General features: G+C 45.4%; 1 protein-coding gene across 2 annotated transcripts in view; it reads right to left on the bottom strand.

Annotated features, from left to right (window-relative positions):
• Positions 1-24,802, bottom strand: part of epb41l4b (erythrocyte membrane protein band 4.1 like 4B) — a 506,687-nt gene extending 481,885 nt beyond the window's left edge. For both annotated transcript variants that reach the window (XM_038797675.1, XM_038797674.1), the window contains exon 1: positions 24,325-24,802. In XM_038797675.1, coding sequence (XP_038653603.1) covers positions 24,325-24,576 — 252 coding nt within the window. In that variant the 5' untranslated portion in view covers positions 24,577-24,802. The remainder of the gene's footprint in view (positions 1-24,324) is intronic.
• Between the last annotated feature and the right edge of the window lie 229 nt (positions 24,803-25,031).

Consider the following 25,031-nt stretch of genomic DNA (forward strand, 5'->3'; position numbering starts at 1 on the left):
GGAGATTTTGTGTCTTGGAGCCGAGGGTGGATAGGTCGAGCCCCAGGTCAATGGGTAGGGTACGAATGGTGAGGGAGTGGGGGGGGGGGGGGGGGGGGGGGGGGGGGGGAGGGGGGGGGGGGGGGGGGGGTTTAGAGAGGATGGGTATGGTGGACCCATGGTGTTTTCAGAACCCAGGGGGAAGAGAGTATTCCTTCTTTTCACACATCTATAAGGTGTATTCGAGGATTGATTACTTTGTAGTGAGTAGGGAGATTTTGGTTGGGGTGGAGGGGGCAGAGTATGTAGGGATAGAAATCTCGGACCGTGCACCCCACTGTCTGGAGATTCAGGTTAGAACGGGCGAGAGCAGAGGTCGGGGTGGAAGTTTGATTCGAGGTTGTTGGCGGATGGAGGTTTTTGTGATAAGGTGCGGGAGGTGATTAAGGATTATGTGGAGTTGAATCAGAATGTGGAGGTGTCGGCGGGCATTTTTTGGGAAGCACTGAAGGCAGTGATCAGGGGAGAAATTATTTTGTTTACGGCTCCTACGGGAAAGGAGAGCGGAACATGACCGTCTCGTGAGCGACATAGTGGAGGTGGACAGGGAATATTTAAGGGTGCCCACCGTGGAGGAAAAAGTTGCAGGGGCAGTTTGACAGGCTGACAATGGGGAGGGCGGTAGGGCAATTGTGTAGGGCAAGAGGGGTGAATACGAGTATGGGGAGCACCAGCTGCGGAGGCAAGCTGCATCCACGGAAATAATGAAGATACAGACTGGAGCTGGGGATGTGTTGGTCGGAGCCAGGGAAGATAAATGAGGCATTTAGGGAGTACTAACAAGGACTTTACGAGCCGAACGGGAGGGGGAAGAGGAGGGGGACATGGGGCGGTTTCTGGAATTTCCCCAGATGGAGGAAGCAAATAAGCTGGCGTTGGAGAAGCCCCTGGGGCTGAGGGAGGTGCTGGATAGTATCAAGGGTATGAAGTCGGAGAAGGCCCCTGGGCCGGATGGGTACCCGGAAGTTTATAAGGAATTTGCGATGGACCTGATACCACATCTGTTGGGAGTGTTTAATGAAGCACTGGAGAAGAGCGAGTTGCCAGAGACGATGACACAGACAGTAATCACACTAATTCAGGAAAAGGGGAAGGACCCGGTGGAATGTAGGTCATACAGATCCATATCACTATTGAACACGGATGTGAAAGTATTGGCTAAGTTGTTGGCTGGAGGATGGAGGATCGTGTCCGGGGGTGGTTGCAGAAGATCAAACAGGCTTCGTGAAGGGTAGGCAGCTCGCGAGTAATATAAGACAGCTGTTGAATGTGGTGATGAATCCATCAGGGGCTCTAGTACCAGAGGTGCTGGTGTCCATGGATGCAGAGAAGGCATTTGATCGGGTGGAGTGACAGTACTTGTTCAAAGTTTTGGGAAGGTTTGGGTTGAGATTTGTGGCCAAGGGCGAGGGTGAGGACGAATGACATGAGCTCACTAAGCTTTGCATACATAGGGGTACAAGGCAGGGGTGCCCACTGTCACCGTTGCTGTTTGCACTGGCCATAGAGCCATTGGTGATGGCTCTCAGGGGGTCGGTGGAGTAGGGGGGGTTTATGAGGGGACAAAGGGAACATCGGGGGGGGGTTGCTCTATGCTGATGACCTCTTGCTGTATGTTTCGAATCCGTTGGGGAGTATGGCAAGGATAATAGAGAGTGGGGTGGACCCAGCTACAGAGGAAGAATCATAAAATCATAAAATTTACAGTGCAGAAGGAGGCCATTTGGCCCATCGAGTTTGCACCGGCCCTTGGAAAGAGCATCCCACTTAAGCCCACCCTATCCTCGTAACCCAGTAACCACACCAAACCTTTTTGGACACCAAGGACAATTTATCATGGCCAATCCACCTAACTCACACATCTTTGGACTGTGGGAGGAAACTGGAGCACCTGGATGAAACCCACGCAGACACGGGGAGAACGTGCGGACTCCCCACAGACAGAACCCAAGCCGGGTATCGAAACTGGGACCCTGGAGCTGTGAAGCAACTGTGCTAACCACTGTGCTACGTGCTGCCCATCACAGCAGAAAGTAGGGTTGGCGTTGTTGAATTTGCTTCATTATTGGGTAGCGAATGTGGACAAGGTGCGGTGGTGGTGGGAAGGAGGAGGGGTAGAGTGGGTTAGGATGGAGGAGGAATCTTGTAAGGGGTCTAGTTTGAGGTCGATGATGACAGCAGTGTTGCCAATGGCTCTCAGTAAGTATTCAGGGAACCCAATGGTACAATCCACAGTGAAGATATGGAATCAGCTGGAGGCATTTTAGGGTGGAAGGGATGTCGGTGCTAATGCCACTTTGTGAGAATTATGGGTTTGAGCCAGGGGGAATGAATAGTGTATGCAGGAGGTGGAGGGAAGTGGGGCTGGTCAAGGTGAGGGATTTGTATTTGGAGGAAGGGTTCTCCAGTCTAGAGGAGCTAAGTGAGAGGGTAGAGCTGCCAAGGGGGGGGAAAGAGTTCAGGTATCTACAGGTTAGGGACTTTGGGGAAAGGTCTGGACGGGGTTCCCTAGGTTGCCGGGATACACCCTGCTGGAGCGCCTGCTGCTTCCAGATGTGGAAGGGGAGGGAAGAATTGGGGATATATACAAGTGGCTGGGGGAGCAGGGAGGTGAGCGAGTGGGGAGGATCAAGGAGAAATGGGAAGCGGAGTTAGGAGGGGAGATCAATTGGAGAGTATGGAGTGAGGCACTGCGAAGGGTAAGCGGGACCTCCTCTTGTGCAAGGATGAGCCTGATACAGTTTAAGGTGGTGCACAGGGTGCATACGACTCAGACAAGAATGAATGGGTTCTTTCAGGGAGTAGCAGATTAATGAGAGAAGTGTGGGTGGGGGGCCAGCGAATCACGCGCACATGTTTTGGAGTTGCGATAACTGAGGAAGATTCTGGGTGGGAGTGTTTGCGGTCTTAGCCAGGGTAGTGGAGGAGATGGACCCGGATCCTTTGGTGGCGATATTTGGGGTTTCAGAGAAGCCGGAGCTCATGGAGAGGAGGAAGGCTGATGTTGTGGCCTTCGCCTCTCTATTTGCATGGCGGCGAATTTTGCTGGAGTGGCGGTCAGCACCGGGAGTCACGGCATGGTTGGGTGGCCTGTGTGACTTCCTGCGGTTGGAGAAGATAAAGTATGGGTTAAGGGGCTCAGCAGGGGGTTTGCGAAAAGGTGGGGGGTGTATGTGACCATATTTGAGGAGCTGTTTGTCACAGGGGAGTGGGGGGGGGGGGGGGGAGGGGGGGGGGGTGAAAGAGGGGAAAAATCTGTACAGACTGTATAGTTGATTGTTGAAAAGTATATTTCCCAGGGTTTTTATTTGCTGTAATCTGTTCTGATATATGTTTGTAATAAAATACCTTTAAAAAATAATAAAGTATGATTCAACACACATCATAGGCTATGTATCCACCCGTTTCAGGAGCACGAGTCAAAAAGTGATCTGCCTATGGCAAACAGACCATCAGTTTGTCATATTTTCCTGTGCCTGGAAGTGTAAAACCAATAGTTACATTTATGCTGGACAAAGGTATTTCTATGTGTGGTTGTTTGTTTCAATTACAAATGTGATTCTCTTGTGCTTAGAGAGGGCTATGGTATGAAGAGTAAATAAACCATCAGTGGTTGCTTAGCAACTGGGGCCTTGGAAGGTAGAGAAGCTTTTAAGTTTTAGTTTAGCTGTATTTGATTGTAGTTGGAGACAGGTAGTGAGAGAAGGCAGCTCTCATAGCTCTGCCAGAAGCATTTGGTTTTAGAAGGCTAAAGAGAGAACATGTCTCTCAGCTGTGTAAGAACAAAAGCCATACTATGGAGTAATGGTTAAGATAACAGATGTTGGAAATCTAAAGTCCAGCTAGGTAAGGAAACTAGAGAAATTAAGAATTTTCCAAGAAGTCTGCAGTTACAGAACAGGGGAAACTGAGCCGGAACAGATCTTAGTTCAATAACGTCAGAGAGTTGAAAAAGCATTGGATCATGAGAGGCCACAAAGATATCTGCGATAGAGGAGGGCGAAATGCTGATTCGGGGGAACCATAGATTTGAGCCAGGGAAGTGGAATGGAAATTTTCGGAGATAGGAGGAGAAAGGAATTAGGACACTAAAAGATTTGTTTCCTGGGGGTCGTTTTGCGGTATTGAAGGAGCTTGGAGCAAACTATGGGCTGGTGCAGGGGAAAATATTTAGAGACATGCAGGTTCAAGACTTTGCCAGAAAGGAGATACAGAGCTTCCCAGTAGAGCCGGCTTCCACATTGCTGGAGGAGATGCTGACGACAGGGGGACTGGAGAAGGGGGTAGTATCGGCAGTTTACAGGGCTATTTTGGAAGAGGAAGAGGCTAGAAGGGATCAAGGCAAAGTGGGAGGAATAGTTGAGAGAGGGTATGGAGGAGGGTTTCTGGTGGGAGGTGCTCCAGAGGGTGAACTCCTCCATCTCATGTGCGAGGTTGCGGTTGATACAACTGAAGGTGGTGTATAGAGCACACCCTTAAAAGGGCGAGAATGAGCCGGCTCTTTGAGGGGGTAGAGGATGTCTGTGAACGTTGCGGGGTGGGCCCGCAAACCACGTTCATATGTTTGGGTGCTGTCCAAAGCTGGAGGATTACTGGAAGGAGGTGTTTGGGGTAATCTCTAAAGTGGTGCATGTAAAACTGGGCCCAGGCCCTCGGGAGGCCATATTCAGGGTGCCGGACCAGCTGGAGGTTGGAAACGGGTGTGGAGGCAGATGTTGTAGCCTTCACCTTGTTGATCACCCAAAGGCAGATCCTGTTAGGGTGGAGATCAACCTCTCCACGCTGTGCCCTGGCGTGGCAGGGGGACCTGCTGGAATTCTTGATGCTTGAAAAGGTCAAATTTGAACTGAGGGGAAGGATGGAGGGGTTCTACAACTCATGGGTATTATTCATTGTACACTTTCGAGAATTGGATCACATCGAACATTAGGGGGGGGACTGGGAGGGTTGGGGCGAGGGACTGTATGTGTTAATGGTGACTATGGGTGAATCAGGGGCTGGTTTAGCACACTGGGCTAAATCGCTGTCTTTTAAAGCAGACCCAGGCAGGCCAGCAGCACGGTTCAATTCCCGTACCAGCCTCCCCGAACAGGCGGCAGAATGTGGCGACTAAGGGCTTTTCACAGTAACTTCATTGAAGCCCACTTGTGACAATAAGCGATTTTCATTTCATTCCCTCTTTATTTTTGTGATTTGTTTATGTTAACATGTGGGTTAATGTTTGGGGTTTGGAGGGAGGATGGGATCGTTGTTATTGATATGGGGATTGACATCGCATTCGTTACTGATTATTGTTTATTGTTGGGTGTAAATTTCAGAGAAAATGTGAAAACGGAGAATAAAAAATATTTTTTAAAAGATATCTGCGGTAGTCCTAAGGTTTGTGAGAAATTACAACAGTTTGGGAGATATCATATTTGAAATAATTGTGGAAATCGGTGGCTGGACCTTGGAGTTTGTGTTTAGGATAAAGGAACCTGCAAGGTGAGGTGTTGTCAAAACTAATAATAACAATCTTTATTGGTGTCACAAGTAGACTTACATAAATACTGCAATGAAGTTACTGTGAAAATCCCCATGAGCAGTCCCGTGACTCCCTCCACTTTTTGTAGAAAAAAGTAAAAGTTAGTCTTTTGAACCAGAGTTCATTTCTGAGATCTATCTTGTTATGCTCTTGGCGTAGCATAAGCGGCTTCCTTGATGTTCACTCTGACAAAGGAAGGGTCAGACATGGAGATAACTTCAACACGTTTATTGAACTATTTACAATTCTCTTACTCGGGTTCGCCACTACTGTTAATCCTTCTATAGCTACTCAGACTGACTAACCAGTCTGCTGCAATCCACGTGGTGGGTGTGATATTGAATCAATCCTGTGTCTGTACTCACTGAGTGTCTCCACTGGAAAGAGGAAGATCATGTGTGTTGTGTCCTTTATAGATAGGTTGGTGTAATGCCCCCCTGTGGTAGTGTCACCACTGTGTGTATCGTGAATGCCCATTGGTCATGTCCTATCTAACTGATCTATTGGTTGAGTGTCTGTGTGTCATGTCTCTGGTGTTCCCTCTAGTGTCTAGCTAGTCTACGTGTATTTACATTACCCCTTGTGTATTTACAGTGATGCATATCACCACAAGATCCTCCCATCGAGTTATAACACCAACTCAGATCGTAATACACAAGTGTGGGATGTAAACTCTATGAAGGTTGAAAACCTGCAGTTTGTGAGCTACAACCAAACTTGAGACAATTAGTGTGTGGAAACGGATGCTGGCATTCTGATCTATCAAGATAATTAAAATATATAGTGCCCCAACTTGGGTTGATTTTTAAAAATTTCTTTTGCCATTTGCACAATAGCATGCATGCTGCGCACATAGTTTAAAATTATGTGATGGTACCTCACAGATTTGTGAAAGTAAATCTCATGCTTGGGATTCTGGCCTCCAACCAACTGTCAGTGAATATCCAGAATATACATGAATCCGAACTTGAACAAATACAGGAATCATTTCCTACACATGTTCATTAGTAGAATATGTATTGCCAGGAAATTTAGTAAATGCAAAAAATACAACCTCAAAAGATTCATCTCATTTTCCTTTACTACCATTTACCTCTGCTATCCAACATCTATGGCCCCGCAGGGTAATAAACAGTCTACCGGGAGTGCAAGTAAAATGATGACTGCAAAGGATAGAAAGCAGAAAAGCACAGCAGTTAAAATAAAAGCAAAAATAGATGGATATTTAACTGATTCCATATTTCGGCCTGGTTAAGTTTCTCCGTGAACAGTCAGACAAATCAGGTGGGGAAAGCCTTGCATTTCTATAGTGCTTTTCACCCCCAGCAGACATTTCAAAGCTGTTTACAGCCAATGAAATACTTCTGAAATGCAGTCACTGTTGTAACGTAGGAAATGTGGGAGCCAATTCTGCACAGCAAACTCCCAGAAAATAGCGATCTGATAATGACCAGATTTTTTTTTGTTGTGATGTTAATCGAGGGATAAATATTAGCCGAGATACCAGGGTTAACATAGAAAATGGGAGGCCATTCAGATTTTCGGGCTTGCTCCTCCATTCATTAAGATCATGGCCAATCATCCAAAACAACGCCATCGGTTGGGGGTTGCCATGGGCTGGGGGGTGAGGGGCTCAGTGCCCAAGGGTCCAACTGGCCACCACCGGATATTGTATATCCATACCAGGGGCAACTCCAGCTGTCGCCTGTGGGTCCCACCGAACACACCCAGGACAGAGCCTTGTCTGTAGTAATATGGTCACTTTAACTCCCTCTGACTGTGGTGGCCTCTGGCTGCACCACTGAAAGGTATTTGCTACTAAAGAATTGGCAATGATAGGTTCACTGCTCTCAAGTGGATTCCTGTGGGTAGAAATGCTATGTTGCAGGCGAGTGTTACTGCATCCCAATCAGACGGTGAGGCCAGGACACTTTGCCTGAACCCTGGAGGTGGCACCACCACAGAGGTAGCAGCCAACAATCAAACGGTCAAGAACTGGGCTTCAGCACTTAAGGATATCCTCGTGACCAAATGGTGCATGTGTGTGGATTGGGGAAGGAACCAGAGCCCGGTCCAAGTAATGTTCCCGCCAAGGGTCTGGGGTCCTGTGTCCAGGGGCCCCTGCTATGGCTGGGGGTGCAGTTCCACAGGACAATATTAAAAGTGCTAGCAGCTTGGGGAGGTCATGTGACTCATCTCCCACCATTCCTCCAAGATGTTGGACAAAGGATGTATTTTCCCAGGGTTGAAAACTTGGTGTTCAGTTTTGTTCTTGGAGACACTGGTTGCAGGTTAACTAAATGCCCTTGTTGAACAGTTAATGCTGAGGCCATTGGCACCATTATTGGAGACTGGGATTTGCGGGTGCCATGGAGTCTTTTACATCCACCCAAGAAGGTAGACGAATCTTCAATTTAGCATGTAATTCAAAAGTTGGCACCTCCAAGAGTGCAGCACTCCCCCTGCATAGCACTGGAGTGTCAGCCTAGATCTTTGCCTTCAAGTCTCTGGAATGAAACTTGAACCTGGAACCTTGTGACTCAGAGGCGAGGGTGCTACCAACTGAGTCAGGGCTGGCACATAGAGGGAAAAGAATCAAACTAGCTTAGGACAGGGAAATGGAAGATAGTAAAGCCATCCTTGTAATCTCATCTCCCAAGAAACATAATTAGTTAAACAAAAGCTAATAACCTATAAAAGTACAGTTTAAGATGAAACAATGTAAATGTAGCTGAAGCCGTGAAAAGTTACCTTTCACTTGGGAACATTTTCCTATCCTATGGTTTTCAGCCGGACAAGCTATTTTTAGATGGTGTTTAATGGGTTCCATGAAGGAAGAAAATATAATTACTTTAAATTTTTTTTAAATTCAGAATTCAAGTGCAGAGATCAGCGAGGCAAAAAGTAACACAATTCAAAAAGCCATTTTTATACCAACATTTGTTTTGGTCTGATTCTGGGACACACTCCTAAATCAAGCCACAAAAAAGCTGGAATTCTTCAGTGAGAATAAGGGTGCTGCAAGGAGGCATCTTACAGATTCTGGTTTCCAAGAACATATCCTAAGGACACACAAGTGTAAAAGTGGCTGAAAATGTTTGCGTGGGGTGAGGTGGTGGGGGGTGGTGTATGGGAAAGCTTCACTTTCAAATGTAATGAATTCACAGAGGACAATCAAAAAAACACAGGTTAATGTTTCAGGTGTAAACTATTCACAACTGGAAACTGAAAGGTAAACAAAATTCTTTATAGACTTCAACAAGAAAAAAAAATGAGCAGACAGCAGATTAAGGTCAAGACTTGCTTATTTTTACTGCTCCAATACAATCATACCTTTTAGTTTAAAAAAAATAGCGGATGGTGGAAATCTAAATGAAAAACAGAAAATGTTGGAAATACTCAGCATGTCAAGGAGAGCATTGTGAAGAAGTAGGAAGTTAACATTTCTGGCATTGCCCTTCATCTGTGTTTCCGTTTTGACATGCAATGACTAATAACTGTCCTACCTGGCCAGTCACAGTATGTTACCTCTGCCATGTGGGAATATCTGGGGGCAATCAGAGTTCATAAAGTTCAATAAAGACACCACACTACAAAGGCTGCAGTCTTTGAACTCGCAACATGGTGTCAGGAGTGGGGCTGAGATATGAGTTTTGAAAAGCTGGAAGAGAAGTCAAAGCTACTGAAAGAGAGGCACTGAAAAGTTCCAACCTGCTAAAAGCTGTTGAAAAAAAACACACACAGAAAAAGAAAAGCTATCGCAAATTGGAGGCTGCAAGTACTGCGTGAGATAAAAATGGCAGTAAATTGTCAAATCCTAGTTCCTTTCAAAATGAAAGGAGCTATATGGTAGAACTGGCTTTCTTTTCACATAAAATGGCAAAACAACAAAATTGCAACAGATTTAATTAACATGCTGGAGCTGATACGAGTAGCAGCACTTTTAACACCGCTAGAGTGAGACAGGTGCAAATTGCATTCCACCCTACCGCTACCAGAGGAGAAAAAAAAACAGACAGCAGAATTTTTTTAAGTCTTGAAGGCATTCTTTGAACCCCAAGTAAACATAACTTATGAATGGTATGTGTTAAACCTTGGGGCGCAAGGTGAAAAGAAAGAGTCCATTGATCAGTACGTGACTGCAGTAACACAGCTCGCAGAATCCTGTGAATTTGGGCAAATAAAAGATGATCTTATTAAATATAGAACTGTCTTGGGCACAAGGGATCTGATTGTGAGAGCAAGTCTACTGAGAGAGGAGAAATTTACTCTCAAGAAAGCGATGTGTGTGCAGAAATGCAGAGGTTGTAAAACGTTAACTGGAGCACATATCTGGCAGAACAGACCAGGAAATATATTATGTTGAGAGATATTCCAGGCTGAAAGAGCAGAACCATCGCAGATAAAAACCTGGATGCAATACGGCAGAGGACATCATACAAATGTTATTGCAGTCACATCCAGCATGGGGAAAGCAGTGTTAACTGCAAAAAGGCAAATCATTTCACACACAAGTATGTGGCTAGAAAGAAGCAAAACAATGACCACTGAAGTGATATCAGCCACGGAGTCTAATAAACTGCTATGTACCTTACAACAGGGTAGTTCCATCAAGTCTGTAGGTGATAAATATTTGCGACTATTAGAACGATGACCGCAGAAGGAGAGCATTAAGTAAACAAGTATCAGATAGACACTGGTGCATCATGAACTTCACAGATCTGTGCAAAGTGGCTCAACATGATGATCCAAAATTGAAGCCCTTGAAGGTAAGGTTGAGGCGATATGATGGCACAATACTTACACTGAATAGACAAATTAGTCAGAGCCCAATGCAATGGCAAGAATGAAGATCTGGAGTTCCAGATGACAGACGGTAAACAATTGCCACTCATCTCAGCTGGAGCAAGTCTAAAGCTCGGACTGGTAACCTATAGGCGCCAACAGAGATTTCTTAATGTGTCACTGCACACAAAACCATTCATTATTGAACAGATCCTAAAGGAATAGAAATAGGTGTTTACACTCTTTGGATATCTACCTGGAGAATATCATCTCAGGGTAGGTGAGAGCAGAAGACCAATTGCAAGTGAAGCTGGATGGAAGCAGCAGCTTTCTAATTACATTCTGAATGCCATTTGGGAGACACAGATGGTAGCTCACACTGTTTTACATTTCCAGGGCACCAGAAGAGCATTAAACACAGACAACACAAAATAGTCAGTGATCCTCCCAGTGTGGAAGGCATAGTGGATGATATACTAGGCAATGGAAGAAGCCATGGATGACCATATTCAGAATTTAATATAGCTGCTAAAGAGAGCTTGCCAGATGAACCTGAAGCTGAATGAGAAAAAATTGCAAATTAAGATGCCAGAAGTCAAGTACATAGGTCAGGTACTGACAACAAAAGATCTTCCTGACAAGTTGAGGACAATAACAGCAATGCAGTGACCAAGAGATCTGAAAGCAGTGCAATCATCTGTTGGATTTGGGAACTACTTTTGCCTAATTTGTCATCAGAGTGTGGAAGCATTATGCAAACTCACTACCGAGGCCATGCAGCGGTATTGAGCACAGAACAAAAAGCGTTCACTAAAAACAAATAACTCGTTAAGACACTGCAAATGTTGCTGTACTTTGATGTCAATGCTGAAGTCATCTTAAACTGTGATACCAGTGAGACAGGTTTTGAAGCAACCCTAATGCCTATCCAGTAACGCCGACATCCCATAATGAATTTTTAAAAAGTGTATATTAACTCTCTCTGATTTGTGTACACACAGGTCCCTCTGAACACCATCCCTATCTCTCACTATTAAAAAAAATAATATCCTTTTCTATTGTTTCTAGTGAAATAGAGAAATTCACACTTCCCCATATTATATTCCATCTGCTATTTCCTTGTCAATTCACTTAGCTGGTCTATATCCCTTTGCATCTGCTTGCAAACTTGGATAAATGATCTCCTCATGCACCATGAATAGAGATTACAAATAGCTGAAACCCAAGCACTGAACCTTGCAGTACTCTCCTAGTTAATACTTGCTAACCGAAAAATGGCCCATTTATTCCTACTCTGTTTTCTCGCCATTAGCCAATTGCAATCCATGTTTTTATATTAGCCACAATCCTGAATCCTAATTGTGTCAAAACTGTTTTAATGGCATCGTATCAAATGCTTATTGAAAATTTAAAGAAGCTATCATGATGGGGGGTGAAATGGGACACCAGGCCTCCTTGTACGCAGATGACCTATTGCTGTATATTACAAACCCACTGGAGAGCTTTGATAGGATCATGGGAATATTGGGGAAACTTGGCTCGTTCTCGGGGTATAAACTCAACATTGGGAAGAGCGAGGTATTTCCACTCAATGAGGGGTAAGGGCTTGGAAAAGTTGCCATTGTGGCTGGTCGGGCGAGTTTCCAATACTTGGGGATACGAGTGGTGCATAGTTGGGCCCATTGCACAAGCTGAATTTGAAGAATCTGGTGGAGGGGGTGGGGGTAAAGAAGGATTTTAAGAAGTGGGATATTTTGTCACTGTCATTGGAAGGGTCCAGTTAAAATGAGAGCGCTGGCGAAATTTCTGTGCGTCTTCCAAAATCTCCTGATATTTGTGCCAAAATTGTTTTTGTAGTAGGGTCAATAGGCTGATCTTGGGAGTTTATATGGGCGGATAAGGTACACGTGACCAGGAGGACGTTTTTAGAGTGAGACAGACGAAGGGGGGTGATGAAGCTGCCGAACCTGCTGAATTATTACTGGGTGGCGAACGTTGAAAGGTCAGGGCGTGGGCGGTGGGGGAAGCGGTTGGTGTGGGGAAGATGGAGAAAGGTCAGGGCGTGGGTGGTGGGGGAAGCGGTTGGTGTGGGGAAGATGGAGAAAGCCCCGTTTAGGGGAACGAGTTTATTTTTTTTAAAATAAATGTTTTCATTGGGTTTTTGAACATAGTATATTTACAGTTATGTACGCAGATTGGAAAAAATATATATATATATAGATATATAATATATAGAAGAAAAAAAAACTCGTAGGATATTGTACACCAGCTCAAATACAGCAACTCTGTACAGTTAACAATATTACGTTTAAAAAATAAGTAGGCACCTGTTTTTGGGGGGGGGGGGGGGGGGGGGGGGGTGAAGGGAGGAGAACTGGGGAGATGCGTATACATATGGGTTCCGGAGAAACAATTACAGAAGTTATGTCCAATACAGAGAGGGCAATACGAGAATGGATCTGGTGTTGGTGTTGTTGCTTGCTTCACCCGGACGGTTTTCGCTGCCGTTGTTTTTGCGGGGGAACGAGTTTATTAGCACCTCTTCCATTCTCGCCGGCCAGGTACTCCACGGGCCCAGTGGTGGCATCAGCACCAAAGGTATGGGGCGCGATTCTCCGCTGCCCACGACGGGTCGGAGAATAGCGGGAGGGCCTTACCGACAATTTTCATGGCCTCCCGCTATTCTCCCCCTCCCCCCCCCAACCCACCCCCGGCTGCCCCCCAACACGAATCGCTGCTCGCCGTTTTTTACGGCGAACAGCGATTCTCCGTAGGCCGATGGGCCGAATACCACGGAGTTTACGGCCGTTTTCACGGCCGCGATCACACCTGCTTTCAGCGTTCGTGAAAACGGCCGCAAAGTGCCCGTCCCGGACAACCATGGCACCGATTGGCATGGCCACACGACGGCCGTGCCAAGGGTGGCATGGGCCTATGATCGGTGGGTACCGATCGCGGGCAGCGGGTCCGATACCCGCGCACTATTTGTTCTTCCGCCGCCCCGCAGGATCAGTCCGCGGGGCGGCTGAGGGGCATGACGGCCCGCGCATGCGCGGGTCTGACGCGTCTGCGTGATGACGTCATCCGCGCATGCGCGGGTTGGAGCCGTCCAACCCACGCATGCGCGGCTGACGTCATCGTGCGCCTACGAATCCTACCAATTCTCCAGTTTACAAGACTATATTTTGGCAATATTAAAAGGTGCTCGTATTACTGCAATACCCTTGTTCATGCACTGCTAATTCCTACTTTATACTTTTTCCAGCACTACAATTATTGATAGGAGTGTATAAAATACTCCCTTAAGTTTTTTCTGTACCTTGCTTCTTAACTCCACTCAAACAGATTCTACTTCTTACGTTTCCAAGCTAACATTCTCTGTTACATTTATTCATTTTTTTATTAGGGCTGCACCACACCCAGCCTCCAAGGTCAAGTATCCTGGAAAATAAAATGTTCTCAATCTTGGTCACTCTGCAACCACATCTCTGTAATGGCAATTAGAGCAAAACCATTCATTCTTATCTGTGCTATTAATTCATCTATTTTGCTGGCTGAAAATTACTTGATGGATATTTATTGTCAAATGTATCGAAGTACCATGAAAGTGCGGAACAAGGGCCAAACAAGAGCAGTATAGGGCATCGTGAATATCCTTTACTGATGAATGATATTCAATGATGTTTTGAATATATTCAAGAGGCGGCTGGATATAGCACTTGGGGTGATTGGGAACAAAGGCTATGGGGAGAAAGCAGGATTAGGCTATTGAGTTGAATGCTCAGCCATGATCATGATGAATCGCAAAGCTGGCTCGAAGGGCCAAAAGGCCTCCTCCTGCTCCTATCTTCAATGTATCTATGATTTGATGGAACAGCAATAGCAAATGTCCAAAGCAACAAACCAAGTCTGACAGCGCTTCATTGCACAGCTGGCAAACCAGCTCTCAAAACTATCTTAACCTACTTTGCAAAAGTTAATGGGCGGACTTCTCTGACCCACCCGCCGGGTCAGAAAATTGGCACAGTGCCAGACGAATCGCGGCATGCCGTCCTGACGTCGGGACACAATTCTCTTCAGTGCAGAGAATCGGTGCCATCGGCACTGGCATGGGCGGCGCCAGTCGGGGTATGCGCAATTCTCCTGCCCGGGCCTGCGCGTCAATTCTCCGGGCCGGATGGGCCAAATGGTCGTCACCAAAAAGCAGAGTCCCACCAGTGCCGTTCTGACATCCTCTGAGCCAGCGGGACCTCGGTGTTGAAGGATCCGGGGGCGGCGTGTGTGTGTGTGTGTGTGTGTGTGTGTGTGTGTGTGTGTGTGTGTGTGTGGAGGGGGGGGGGGGGGGGGGGGGGGGAGAGAGAGGGGGGGGTCCGACCCCGGGGGGTGGGAGGGGCATCCGACCCTGGGGTGGCCTCCGTAGTGGCGTGGCCCGCGATCGGCGGCCACTGATCGTCGGGCCGGCCTCTCAGCCCCCCCGCCTCCTTTCCTCTACACCGGCTCCTGTAGCCCTGCGCCATTTGATGTTGGGGCCGCCGAAGGGAAGAAGGCCACTGCACATGCGCTAGTTGGCGCCGGCCCAACTGCGCATGTGTGGACCAAGCGGCGCCGAGTTCTGGCTGGGATCAGCAGCTGGAGCAGCAGAAGCCAGTCCAGTGCCGTCCTAGCTCCCTGTGGGCCACAGAATGGTGTCCCGGAACGGGTGCCGACGCCCGAGTAAAACACCCTCGTTTTTACTCCAGCATCAGCACTTAGCCGCCCATTGGGAGAATCCCGCCCAATAACTTTTCTAAAGGGAAGAATGGTTGTTCGTGACAGCGCTGTAGAATCAAAATTAGATCATCAGTTATAACAGATGAGTTCACAGCTATTAACTTGTTAGACTTAAAGTACATAGGTTCCCAGTATCTAAATCTTAGCTTTCAATTATACAATGGAATCACAATGGTGTCAATTTAACTGCATGATCAATAACTAAATTAATTTCACAATTTTAAAAATGTATCCAAAATATGATGAAACTTTTAATAAAACTTCATATATTATGGATCATTCCAAAAAGAACATTTAAGCAAATGGTTTACAATACCTGTTTGCCGCTTTTAAAAAATGACACAACCAACAGAACAATAAAGGAATAGCACTAAATCTGCAAGTACAAATCATCAAAACAGGCTTTTCTAACTGTAATTTTTTCTAACTATGTATATGATATTTTATATACTTACAAAGAAAACTTTTACAAATTACAAGCCATATTTCAGCGAACTGGAATTTGTAGTGATGTGGCTAACATCCCTTGTCAATGAATAAGCGTGCTGTATATTGCAAAGCATCGCTCATACGACATCAGTTTGTATCATGGTGGGTAATGTATGGGATACAATAAATTCATGCTTATTATTATATTTGATTGCCACTACTAAAGGATCTGACTGACAATTAACCATTGTACGATAAAATTCCAAATCTGTAGAAGCAGCCTGTTGTTATTATGTTTACTTAACATCTGATGACCAGTTCTGCTTTTTACTTTTGCAATTTCTTCCCCAGACATACACCATCCTCCAGCAAAAGAAATGTTTTTTTTGGATGGGCAAGGAACAATGTAATTCAGACTCTCAACATGCTTCTTGAGCAGCCACAATAAAAAATGTATTGGGGTAGACAAGGATGGCATGCTTCTGATTTTTCTTCCTTTGTCAAGAGAGGCGCCTTTGGCACTTTTCCCTAATGGCACAGCTGAGATTCGATTCTCACCTATTAAAGCTACATCAATTACCACATTTAAGAGGCAACTAGATAAACACTTGAAGAAAATATCTAAAGGTTACAATGAAAGAACAGTGAAATGGCATTAGAATAGGCAGCACAGATGAGAGAGTTGGCACAGACACAATGACCATATGGCTCCCTTCTGTGCAGGAATTTCTAAATTGTATGTGGGGAATCATGGCCAGAAAACCACAACACAACCCTTCAAGAACAAATTGCAAATCTTTCCAGCAGTAATTAATATCCTACAAGATTTATAACAAAGTATACAATCGCAAGATAGTAAAACTACTCAGCTATCAATTTATTCATCTTTCTTTTCCCATTATTCATCTTTCTTTTCCCATTCCAACATAAAATGCACTGAAGTGTAGAACATTTTTCCTTAATTTTAAGTAAAAATTATTTTGCACTGTCATGTGATTCTTGCAACCAGGCTAGCATCATTTTAATGATGTTATCGAAAGTGTCAGCCATTATAAAGAAAATGACCGACAGTAAGGATCCCCAAATTATGAAGGGCATTTAAAGTATTCCACAATGTTGTTCTGTTATCACAGGGACACTAGCATCAATCACTCTATACTGTTGAGTTCATTGAGAGGAAAGAAACCAGGACCACAACTCTGCAGAGCATCTAAGAAAGGACAGCCAGACATAGGAAATAGGGACCATGAGGCAAGAATAAGTCAAACATCTGCAAAATATGTAGCACCAAGATAACAGAAGGATGCACATTAACAGAGTAGCACAAGAGCAAGAATAGGGCATTCACCTCTTTGAGCTTGTTATGCCATTCAATTAGAACATAACTGGGCTGTGCCTTAACTCCATCATCTGTCTTGGCTCCACATCTTTATGGCCCTGGCTATCAAAAACATATCAATCTCATCTGGAATTATTAACTGAGCTTGTATTTACTTATTTTTGTCAGAGAGAGTTCACACTTCAACCATCCTTGCTATCAGGAACTTCTCGCCTGCATGGTTTGGCTCTAATTTTATGATCCCCTTGTGTTAGAATCCACAACCAATGGAAAATGATCCCTCTATCCACCCTATCAGTCTTTTCAAAATCTTACAAAACTCATTCAAATCACCCATGAACTTTCAATACTTCAAGGAATACAAGCCCATCCATGTAATCGATCTTCATAATAAACCCTAGTAACATTCTGGTGAATTTGCATCGCACTCCATCCAAGACCAAGATATCTAAAATGCAGAGCTCAGAACTGCATACAGTACTCGAGGTGTGGGCTACCCAGGGCTTTAAATAGTTGTAACAAAGCTTCTTCCCCTTTAATTTCCCTCTTGTTACAAAAGTAAACATTGCATTAGCTTTCAGATACTTTTTGTACCCGACTAATATTTTAGCAATCTGTATACCTAGACTCCTGAATCTTTTTGGACCTCCGCTGTTTCTAGTTTTTCACCATTTAAATAGTACTTGAATTTATCCTTTCTAATAATAACAATTATTGTCACAAGTAGGACTACATTAACACTGCAATGAAGTTACTGTGAAAATCCCCTAGTCACCACATTCCGGCGCCTGTTCGGATATATAGAGGGAAAATTCAGAATATCCAAATGACCTAACAGCACGTCTTTCGGGACTTGTGGGAGGAAACCGGAGCACCCGGAGGAAACCCACGCAGACACGGGAAGAACGTGCAGACTCCATACAGACAGTGACCACTGTGCTGACCTACTACTAAATGGATGACATCACACACAGCTGCATTGAAACTTATCTGCCACAATTTCACCCATTCATTTAATTTATCAATGTCTCGTGTAATTGCATCCTCCCCTCTACACTACATAGTACAGTGGCTTTAAAATTGGGGCCCTCAAAATATTCTCTTCAGCAGGTGAGACAGCAAACATTATAAGGGGAAAAAAGGAAGGAAGAATTAAAACAAACAAGTTCCCACTTTTATAAATTCATAGAATTTACAGCGCAGAAGGAGGTAATTCGGCCCATCGAGTCTACACCAGCCCTTGAAAGAGCACCCTACTTAAGCCCACACCGCCACCCACACCTGTAACCCAGTAACCCCACCTAACCATTGGATACTAAGGGGCAATTTAGTATGGCCAATCCACCTAATCTGCACATCCTTGGACTGTGGGAGGAAACCGGAGCACCCGGAGGATACACACACAGACATGGGGAGAAAGTGCAAACTCCGCACAGATAGTCACCCAAGGCCGGATATGATCCCGGATCTCTGGAGTTGAGGCAGCAGTGCTAACCACTGTACAACCATGCCACCCTGAATTAATGGAAGCTTGTATTAGTCCAGCAGACGTAGCGACAAAACGTCTACCCAAAGCTTCCACATACTCAGATTTCTTTGCAATGATGAACATCTCGGCTACCATTCTTTTCAGATTGAGCCTCGCAACTGCTCCCGAGGTGGGGGGGATGGGTGGTAGGAGGCCAGCTGCTGCGGTGCTTCTCAGGTGCATTCAATTTGGACTAGTGTAGTGAGAAAGTGTCATTATAATGATGCCCAGTCCACTGCATATTTCCAGCATTTTCTGTCTGTATTAATCTCGTGTTGATTTGCTTTTTGTAATCACGGAAATGCTTTCTGTTCAACTTGCTTAAATTTTCCACACTGTTGCAATACTGTAAAGTCCTCGAATGATTAAATAACACAGACACTGGGTTAGATTTGGACAGGTTGGTAAAATGTTTCTAAGAAAGCCACCTTTGTGCGAGTATTCTGCAAAAGAATTGGATAGAAGGATACCCATGTGTTTATGGGAAGATTGAATTAAAATGAAACCTGCTTTGAGCCTCTCAATATGGTGTGGCTGCTGTAATACTGATCTGGCCAATAGCTGTTTGGATTGGATGTGATTTGTGAACTGATTGCCTGTTAATGGCATACATACACAATGTTTCACCACATTAAAAGCAATGCATTTGGGATGTACTAGTGTCATCACATTTTTCCTTTACCTCTGGTTTCTCTAGCCAGTTTCATTATTGGGGACGTCACTAATGTAGATAAAGTGCTGCTCGAATTACCTGCTTTCTTTATATAAATGCCCTAATAAAAACATGTTAAAAAATAATAATAATTACCTGCTTTCTTAAAAGCATTATTAAAGTAGTCTTTACATGCACATTATTATGATTTAAACTGAGGGTCCTTCAACCAAAAATATTTAAGAACTATTTACTTAGTATATCACCAATCTTGCTGTCGTCAGAAAACAGGATTCATGGCTCTCCCTAGTGTTACTCAAATCATGAATAAACAGAGCAAATAACTGGAGGCCCAGCACAGATCCTTGTGAGACACCAATAGTAATTTATTTTCAGTTTGAGTACATACCTATTATCCGTTTACTGCCTGTTATCACACACCTATATCCTAATCAAGCAATAATTTGCCTTCAATTCCATCGGTTTTAATTTCAAATAACCTCTTATTTGAAACGTCACTGAATGCCTTCTGGAAGTGCACACAAGATGCTTCCATGGACACTTCCTTTTCTTAAAACTATTTTTTATTCTCCTCCTTTTTTGCATTTTCTCCCAAATTTACACCCAACAATAATCAGTAACAAATATGGCAATCCCCATATCAATAACGATCCTATCCCCCCACCAAACCGCAAACATTAGCCCGCATGTTCACACAAACACATGACAAAAAGGAATTAGGGATCACCCATAGTCGCCATTAACACACACAGCCCCCCCACTCCCCCCAACCCTCCCACCCCAACTAATGTTCAATGTTATCCAGTTCTTGAAAGTGCATCATGAATAATGCCCATGAATTGTAGAACCCCTCCATCCTTCCCCTCAGTTCAAACTTAACCTTCTCAAGAGTCGAGAATTCCAACAGGTCCCCCCGCCACGCCAGGGCACAGGGTGGAGAGGTTGCTTTCCAAGCTATCAGGATCCGCCTTTGGGCGATCAACAAGGCGAAGGCTACAACATCTGCCTCCGCACCCGTTTCCAACCCTGGCAGGTCCGACATCCCGGATATGGCTTCCCGGGGGCCTGGGTCCACATGCACCACTTTAGAAATTACCCTAAAACCCTCCTTCCAGTAATCCTCTAGCTTTGGACAGGACCCAAACATATGAACAGGATTAGCACCCCCCCACCCGCCCACAACATTCACACACATCTTCTATTCCTTCAAAGAATCGGCTCATCCTCACCCTCGTGAGGTGTGCTCTGTATACCACCTTCAGCTGTATCAGCCCCAACCTCGCAGTGGAGGTGTTCACCCTCCAGAGCACCTCACACCAGAACCCCTCCTCCATATCCTCTCCCAACTCTTCCTCCCACTTTGCTTTGATCCCGTCCAGTGGTGCCTTCTCCACTTCCAAAATAGCTCCGTAAACCGCCGGCACTACCCACTTCTCCAGTCTCCCCTTCGTGGGCAGCACGGTAGCATTGTGGATAGCACAATCGCTTCATAGCTCCAGGGTCCCAGGTTCGATTCCGGCTTGGGTCACTGTCTGTGCGGAGTCTGCACATCCTCCCCGTGTGTGCGTGGGTTTCCTCCGGGTGCTCCGGTTTCCTCCCACAGTCACAAAGATGTGCAGGTTAGGTGGATTGGCTATGATAAATTGCCCTTAGTGTCCAAAATTGCCCTTAGTGTTGGGTGGGGTTACTGGGTTATGGGGATAGGGTGGAGGTGTTGACCTTGGGTAGGGTGCTCTTTCCAAGAGCAGGTGCAGACTTGATGGGCCGAATGGCCTCCTTCTGCACTGTAAATTCTATGATGTCAGCACCTCCTCCAGCAATGTGGAGGCCGGCTCCACCGGGAAGCTCTGCATCTCCTTTCTGGCAAAATCTCAAACCTGCATGTATCTGAACATTTCCCCCTGCTCCAGCCCATACTTCATTTCCAGCTCCTTCAATCCTGCAAACCAATCCCTAAGATACAAATCTTTTAGTGTTCCATGGACACTCCTGTTACTACTGTCGTTACTGCCTCAAAAAATTAAATTGGTTTCATTAAACATGGTCTGCCCTTTACAAATCCATGTTGGCTCGCTAATCAGCTCAAATTCTTTCGAGTCCTGTCACTATGTTCTGAATAATAGATTCCAATAATTTCCTGGTTTTTTTCCTCTCCCTTTCATTCAAAAAATAATAATTCAGTTGCATGTGAAATTTTCTAATCTACAATGGCAATTCTTGAATTAAGTGTGCTTCGGAGATTATGCCAAATAGTCTGCAACTTTCTCACTATATCAAGTGCTGGGGATTTTTAGTTTTTAGTGCCATCATATTTTTATCATAAGGTTTTCTGCTCAAGTAATTTCTGTGTATTCCAATCCCTTAGTTTCATGGTCAAACTTCCCTGGATCATCAGGTATAATGTGAAAACCGACTCACCAATTATTCAGCAAGTCTGCCATTTCCTTCTTTACATTTGTAATATTTGTTTTAAACAGGCCCATATTACCCCCGAGTCTCTTTCCTTTCAATAACATTGCAAAAGCTTGTGTTAATCTTGATATCACTTGAAAGTTTCTTCTTGTATTCCTTTTTGCAGCTAAAACATATTTGTCTCATTTTGCTGTCCCTGATCTCTCTCAGTGCCCTGTTCATTGTGATGTTATGTACTGGTTCCTTTAGTTCTGTTATCTCTCACTATTTTCCTTGATCACAGCTCTAACATGGTAAGCAGAGCTCTTGCTCCTTAGGGATACTTAATGGTGTTCTGTCAAGATGAATTATTTTTTCAACATCTTCCACTGTTCACCTGCAGTCTTGCTCGAACACAGTTTTAACTGGTTTGATACGATCATGGTGTCTCGTCCGCGAACGTTAATGGTAGCAAAGTCTAGAATCTGAGTAACTATGAGGTTTGGGAAGGAGAAACTTCTAATGTTAGTGGAATCTATCATATTATGACGACTATTAGATAATAATTTAACAGTAAAATATATTTATCTAAGTCTATGCATCTAATCCATTACTAAATCTAGTAATTGTGGTTTCACAACTTGTTTTCAAATTGAACTTTGGAAGATGCTTAATTCATTGAGCTCAGGTTGTTTTTAATGTACCTTCCACCATCTCAAAAACTCACGTGCACACATTTGGAACAGATCCCTTTTGCAAATATTCTCCACTTTTTTTTCCATTGAGCTCTAATTGTTTATAGAAAGGTTTGATCTTAGGTCTTGATTATTTCAACCTTGGGGATTTTGGAGCGCGTTTTGCCCCAGTCAGTGAGCATCAGCCAAACAGGGAAAACTGTCTGAACCTGTCAAAATGAGCCAAACCGAGGTGAATTCAGCTGAAACACCCTCTCACCCGCAGCAGTCACCGACATCAACTATCGAGATGGCGCTGTCACGATCAGACACGAAAGGGTTAATGGACACGAGAGAGTGTCCATGGAAGATTGGTTTTGAGAAATGTAAACAAAGACAATAATTTGGTTCCCTAACCCCACCCACATTCAGTTAAATGAAAGCAAGCTTCTTTCCACTCGGGATTAATAGTGCATCGTTAAAGTGACGGCAAATCAATTTCCCACGTTGTCAGGATAAATAGACGATTCATTTCCATGTTCGCATTTTTAAAAAAATATTTTACAGAAGAACTGAAGACAAACACTTCTTAAAAACAAAGCAGGGAAACGACAGAAGTTGTACAACAAACATTGACGGAACGACCTAAACTGTTGTTGCTTGTGCTGGATCCACACTTCAGCAACGGCTCTGATCAAATGTGAAACTAATGAATTGATTCAGGCAGCTTCGGGATTGACACAGAAACCAAACGTGTCAATCAGTTTCGGCCAAACCTCTTTTGGTGTCCATCACAGCCAACTTCCGTGTGAGGTGTGCTGCACTTATTTACACAGTGTCCGCCGCTTTGCAGCCATCCCTGAACTTTAACCCAAAATTGGTCTCTCGGTTTTTCATTTCCAGTTTGGCTGATTCTTTTGTACATTTGCTATCGAGGGCGTAGTTATGTTTGTTGTGGTTGTAACAGCGGAAAAACGGTAACTCCGACTTTATCTATTAAATCTGCTAATTACATAACTAACCACATCACATCTACATCATGTTTACGGCCAACCCCTCTTCACCTTCCCTCTTTAGCTGCCCCCCCCCCCCCCCCCTTCACAATCCCCTCACTAAGCAACTCTACCGTATCTGTTGTATGTGCTGATTTATTTGCGTTCTTTCCCCCCAGGCTTTGGATGTGCAACGACGGATCTTTTTTATTAATGTATTTCTAATGTTTTCTTGCCAGTATTGAAACCATAACCCAAAGTAAAGGGAAAGCATGAACGCAGTTAAATCGAACAAGATCAAACTGCGCAGAATAGAGTACGAAGTGTCAGTCGACGCAAAACGTCGTTCGTGCAGGAAGGCAGAAGACAACACGCAAGTAGGATTGCCTACTTGCCTCCTCCACCTATCAGTTCACTGAGAAATACCCATCTCTTCGAATAGTTCCCCAATGGTGTGACTATGCTTCTCAAGGAAAAGGGTGTTGCTCATCGAACAAAGGCACAAGCGATGTCAATAACAGAGAATAAATTAAGCTAAGCACAAAGAAATCCAACTCTAAATTACACAGGCGGGTAGAGAGTCCTAAACGAAACTATGAACATTTAGAAACCGGTGAGGTATTATGAACTTTCACTTTAACCTAGGCACAGATCTCGCCATGTTATCGGTTCAGGTGGGTACAGGTCCAGCTTTAAACTGGACACAGGTGGGTACAGGTCCAGCTTTAAACTGGACACAGGTGGGTACAGGTTCAGCTTCAAGCTGGGCACATGTCTCATACCTAACCAGGCACAGGTGGATACAAGTACAGCTTCAAGCTGGGCACAGGTGGGTACAGGTCCAGCTTCAAGCTGGCACAGCTGGGTACAGGTCCAGCTTCAAGCTGGACACAGGTAGATACAAGTCCAGCTTCAAGCTGGGCGCAGGTGGGTACAAGTCCAGCTTCAAGCTGGACGCAGGTGGGTACAAGTCCAGCTTCAAGCTGGACGCAGGGCAGCACATTTCATTTTTAATTTCACATGTTCAAAACCTATCTGGGCACAGGTGGGTACAGGTCTCATACGTAAACTGGGCACAGGTCCTGCCTTCTAGGTGGGTACAAGTTTCGTCTTTAAAATTGAACACCGGTCTCACTCCGAGCTTGGTTCGGCTGGATAGGCTGGCTCGCTGGAAACTCACCGGTAGTTCCACGCTGACGTCCGTCCCATCCAAAAGCTGCACCCTGCAGGTCAGGACCGACTTGCTGTTACCTGCCGCGGGGATGTGCACCATGGTGCCGGTGGGCACAGGTGTGGCGGAGCGAACTCCAGCGCCGGCAACTGTTGCTGTTTCCCGAGCTCCGCTATTGCCGCCTCCCCTTCCGCCATCCCGCTCATCCATGTAGCGGCGAACCGAGCGGCGCCCGAACGTCCTCCGCAGAAACCTCATCATCTTCGCCGGGCTGGAGTTCCTCGGTCGGTCCCCTGGCTGATCGGCGACACTTGTGGCTGCTTGGCCACTGGACGCTGCTCACTGAGATGGCGGCTCGCACCGCAGCCCCACAGACCTGGCCAGCGGCGGACTGAACATTGACCGAAAGCCCGAGCACTGAGCGCAGCCAGGTGAGAGTGAAGCCCAGACAGCACGCCACTGGGCATGCGCGCACCTCCACCCAGTCACCCAAACTGGGCATGCGCGCAACTACAATGCCGCACTGGGCATGCGCCGCCTTCACAGCCCGCCAGCCGCAAAGACGGAACTGAGCATGTGCACAACACCTGGCTCCCCACTCACCTGGTTGAGCAGGTTCAGTGGCCGGAAGTGATGCGACAGCCCCTGTGCACAGGTGGTTCAAAGGAGAGGCGGAAGTAGCTGCTTGAGAGGCAGTGGATGCGTAACTTCATACA

Source organism: Scyliorhinus canicula, chromosome 5 (genome assembly GCF_902713615.1).
Source record: "Scyliorhinus canicula chromosome 5, sScyCan1.1, whole genome shotgun sequence".
NCBI lineage: Eukaryota > Metazoa > Chordata > Chondrichthyes > Carcharhiniformes > Scyliorhinidae > Scyliorhinus > Scyliorhinus canicula.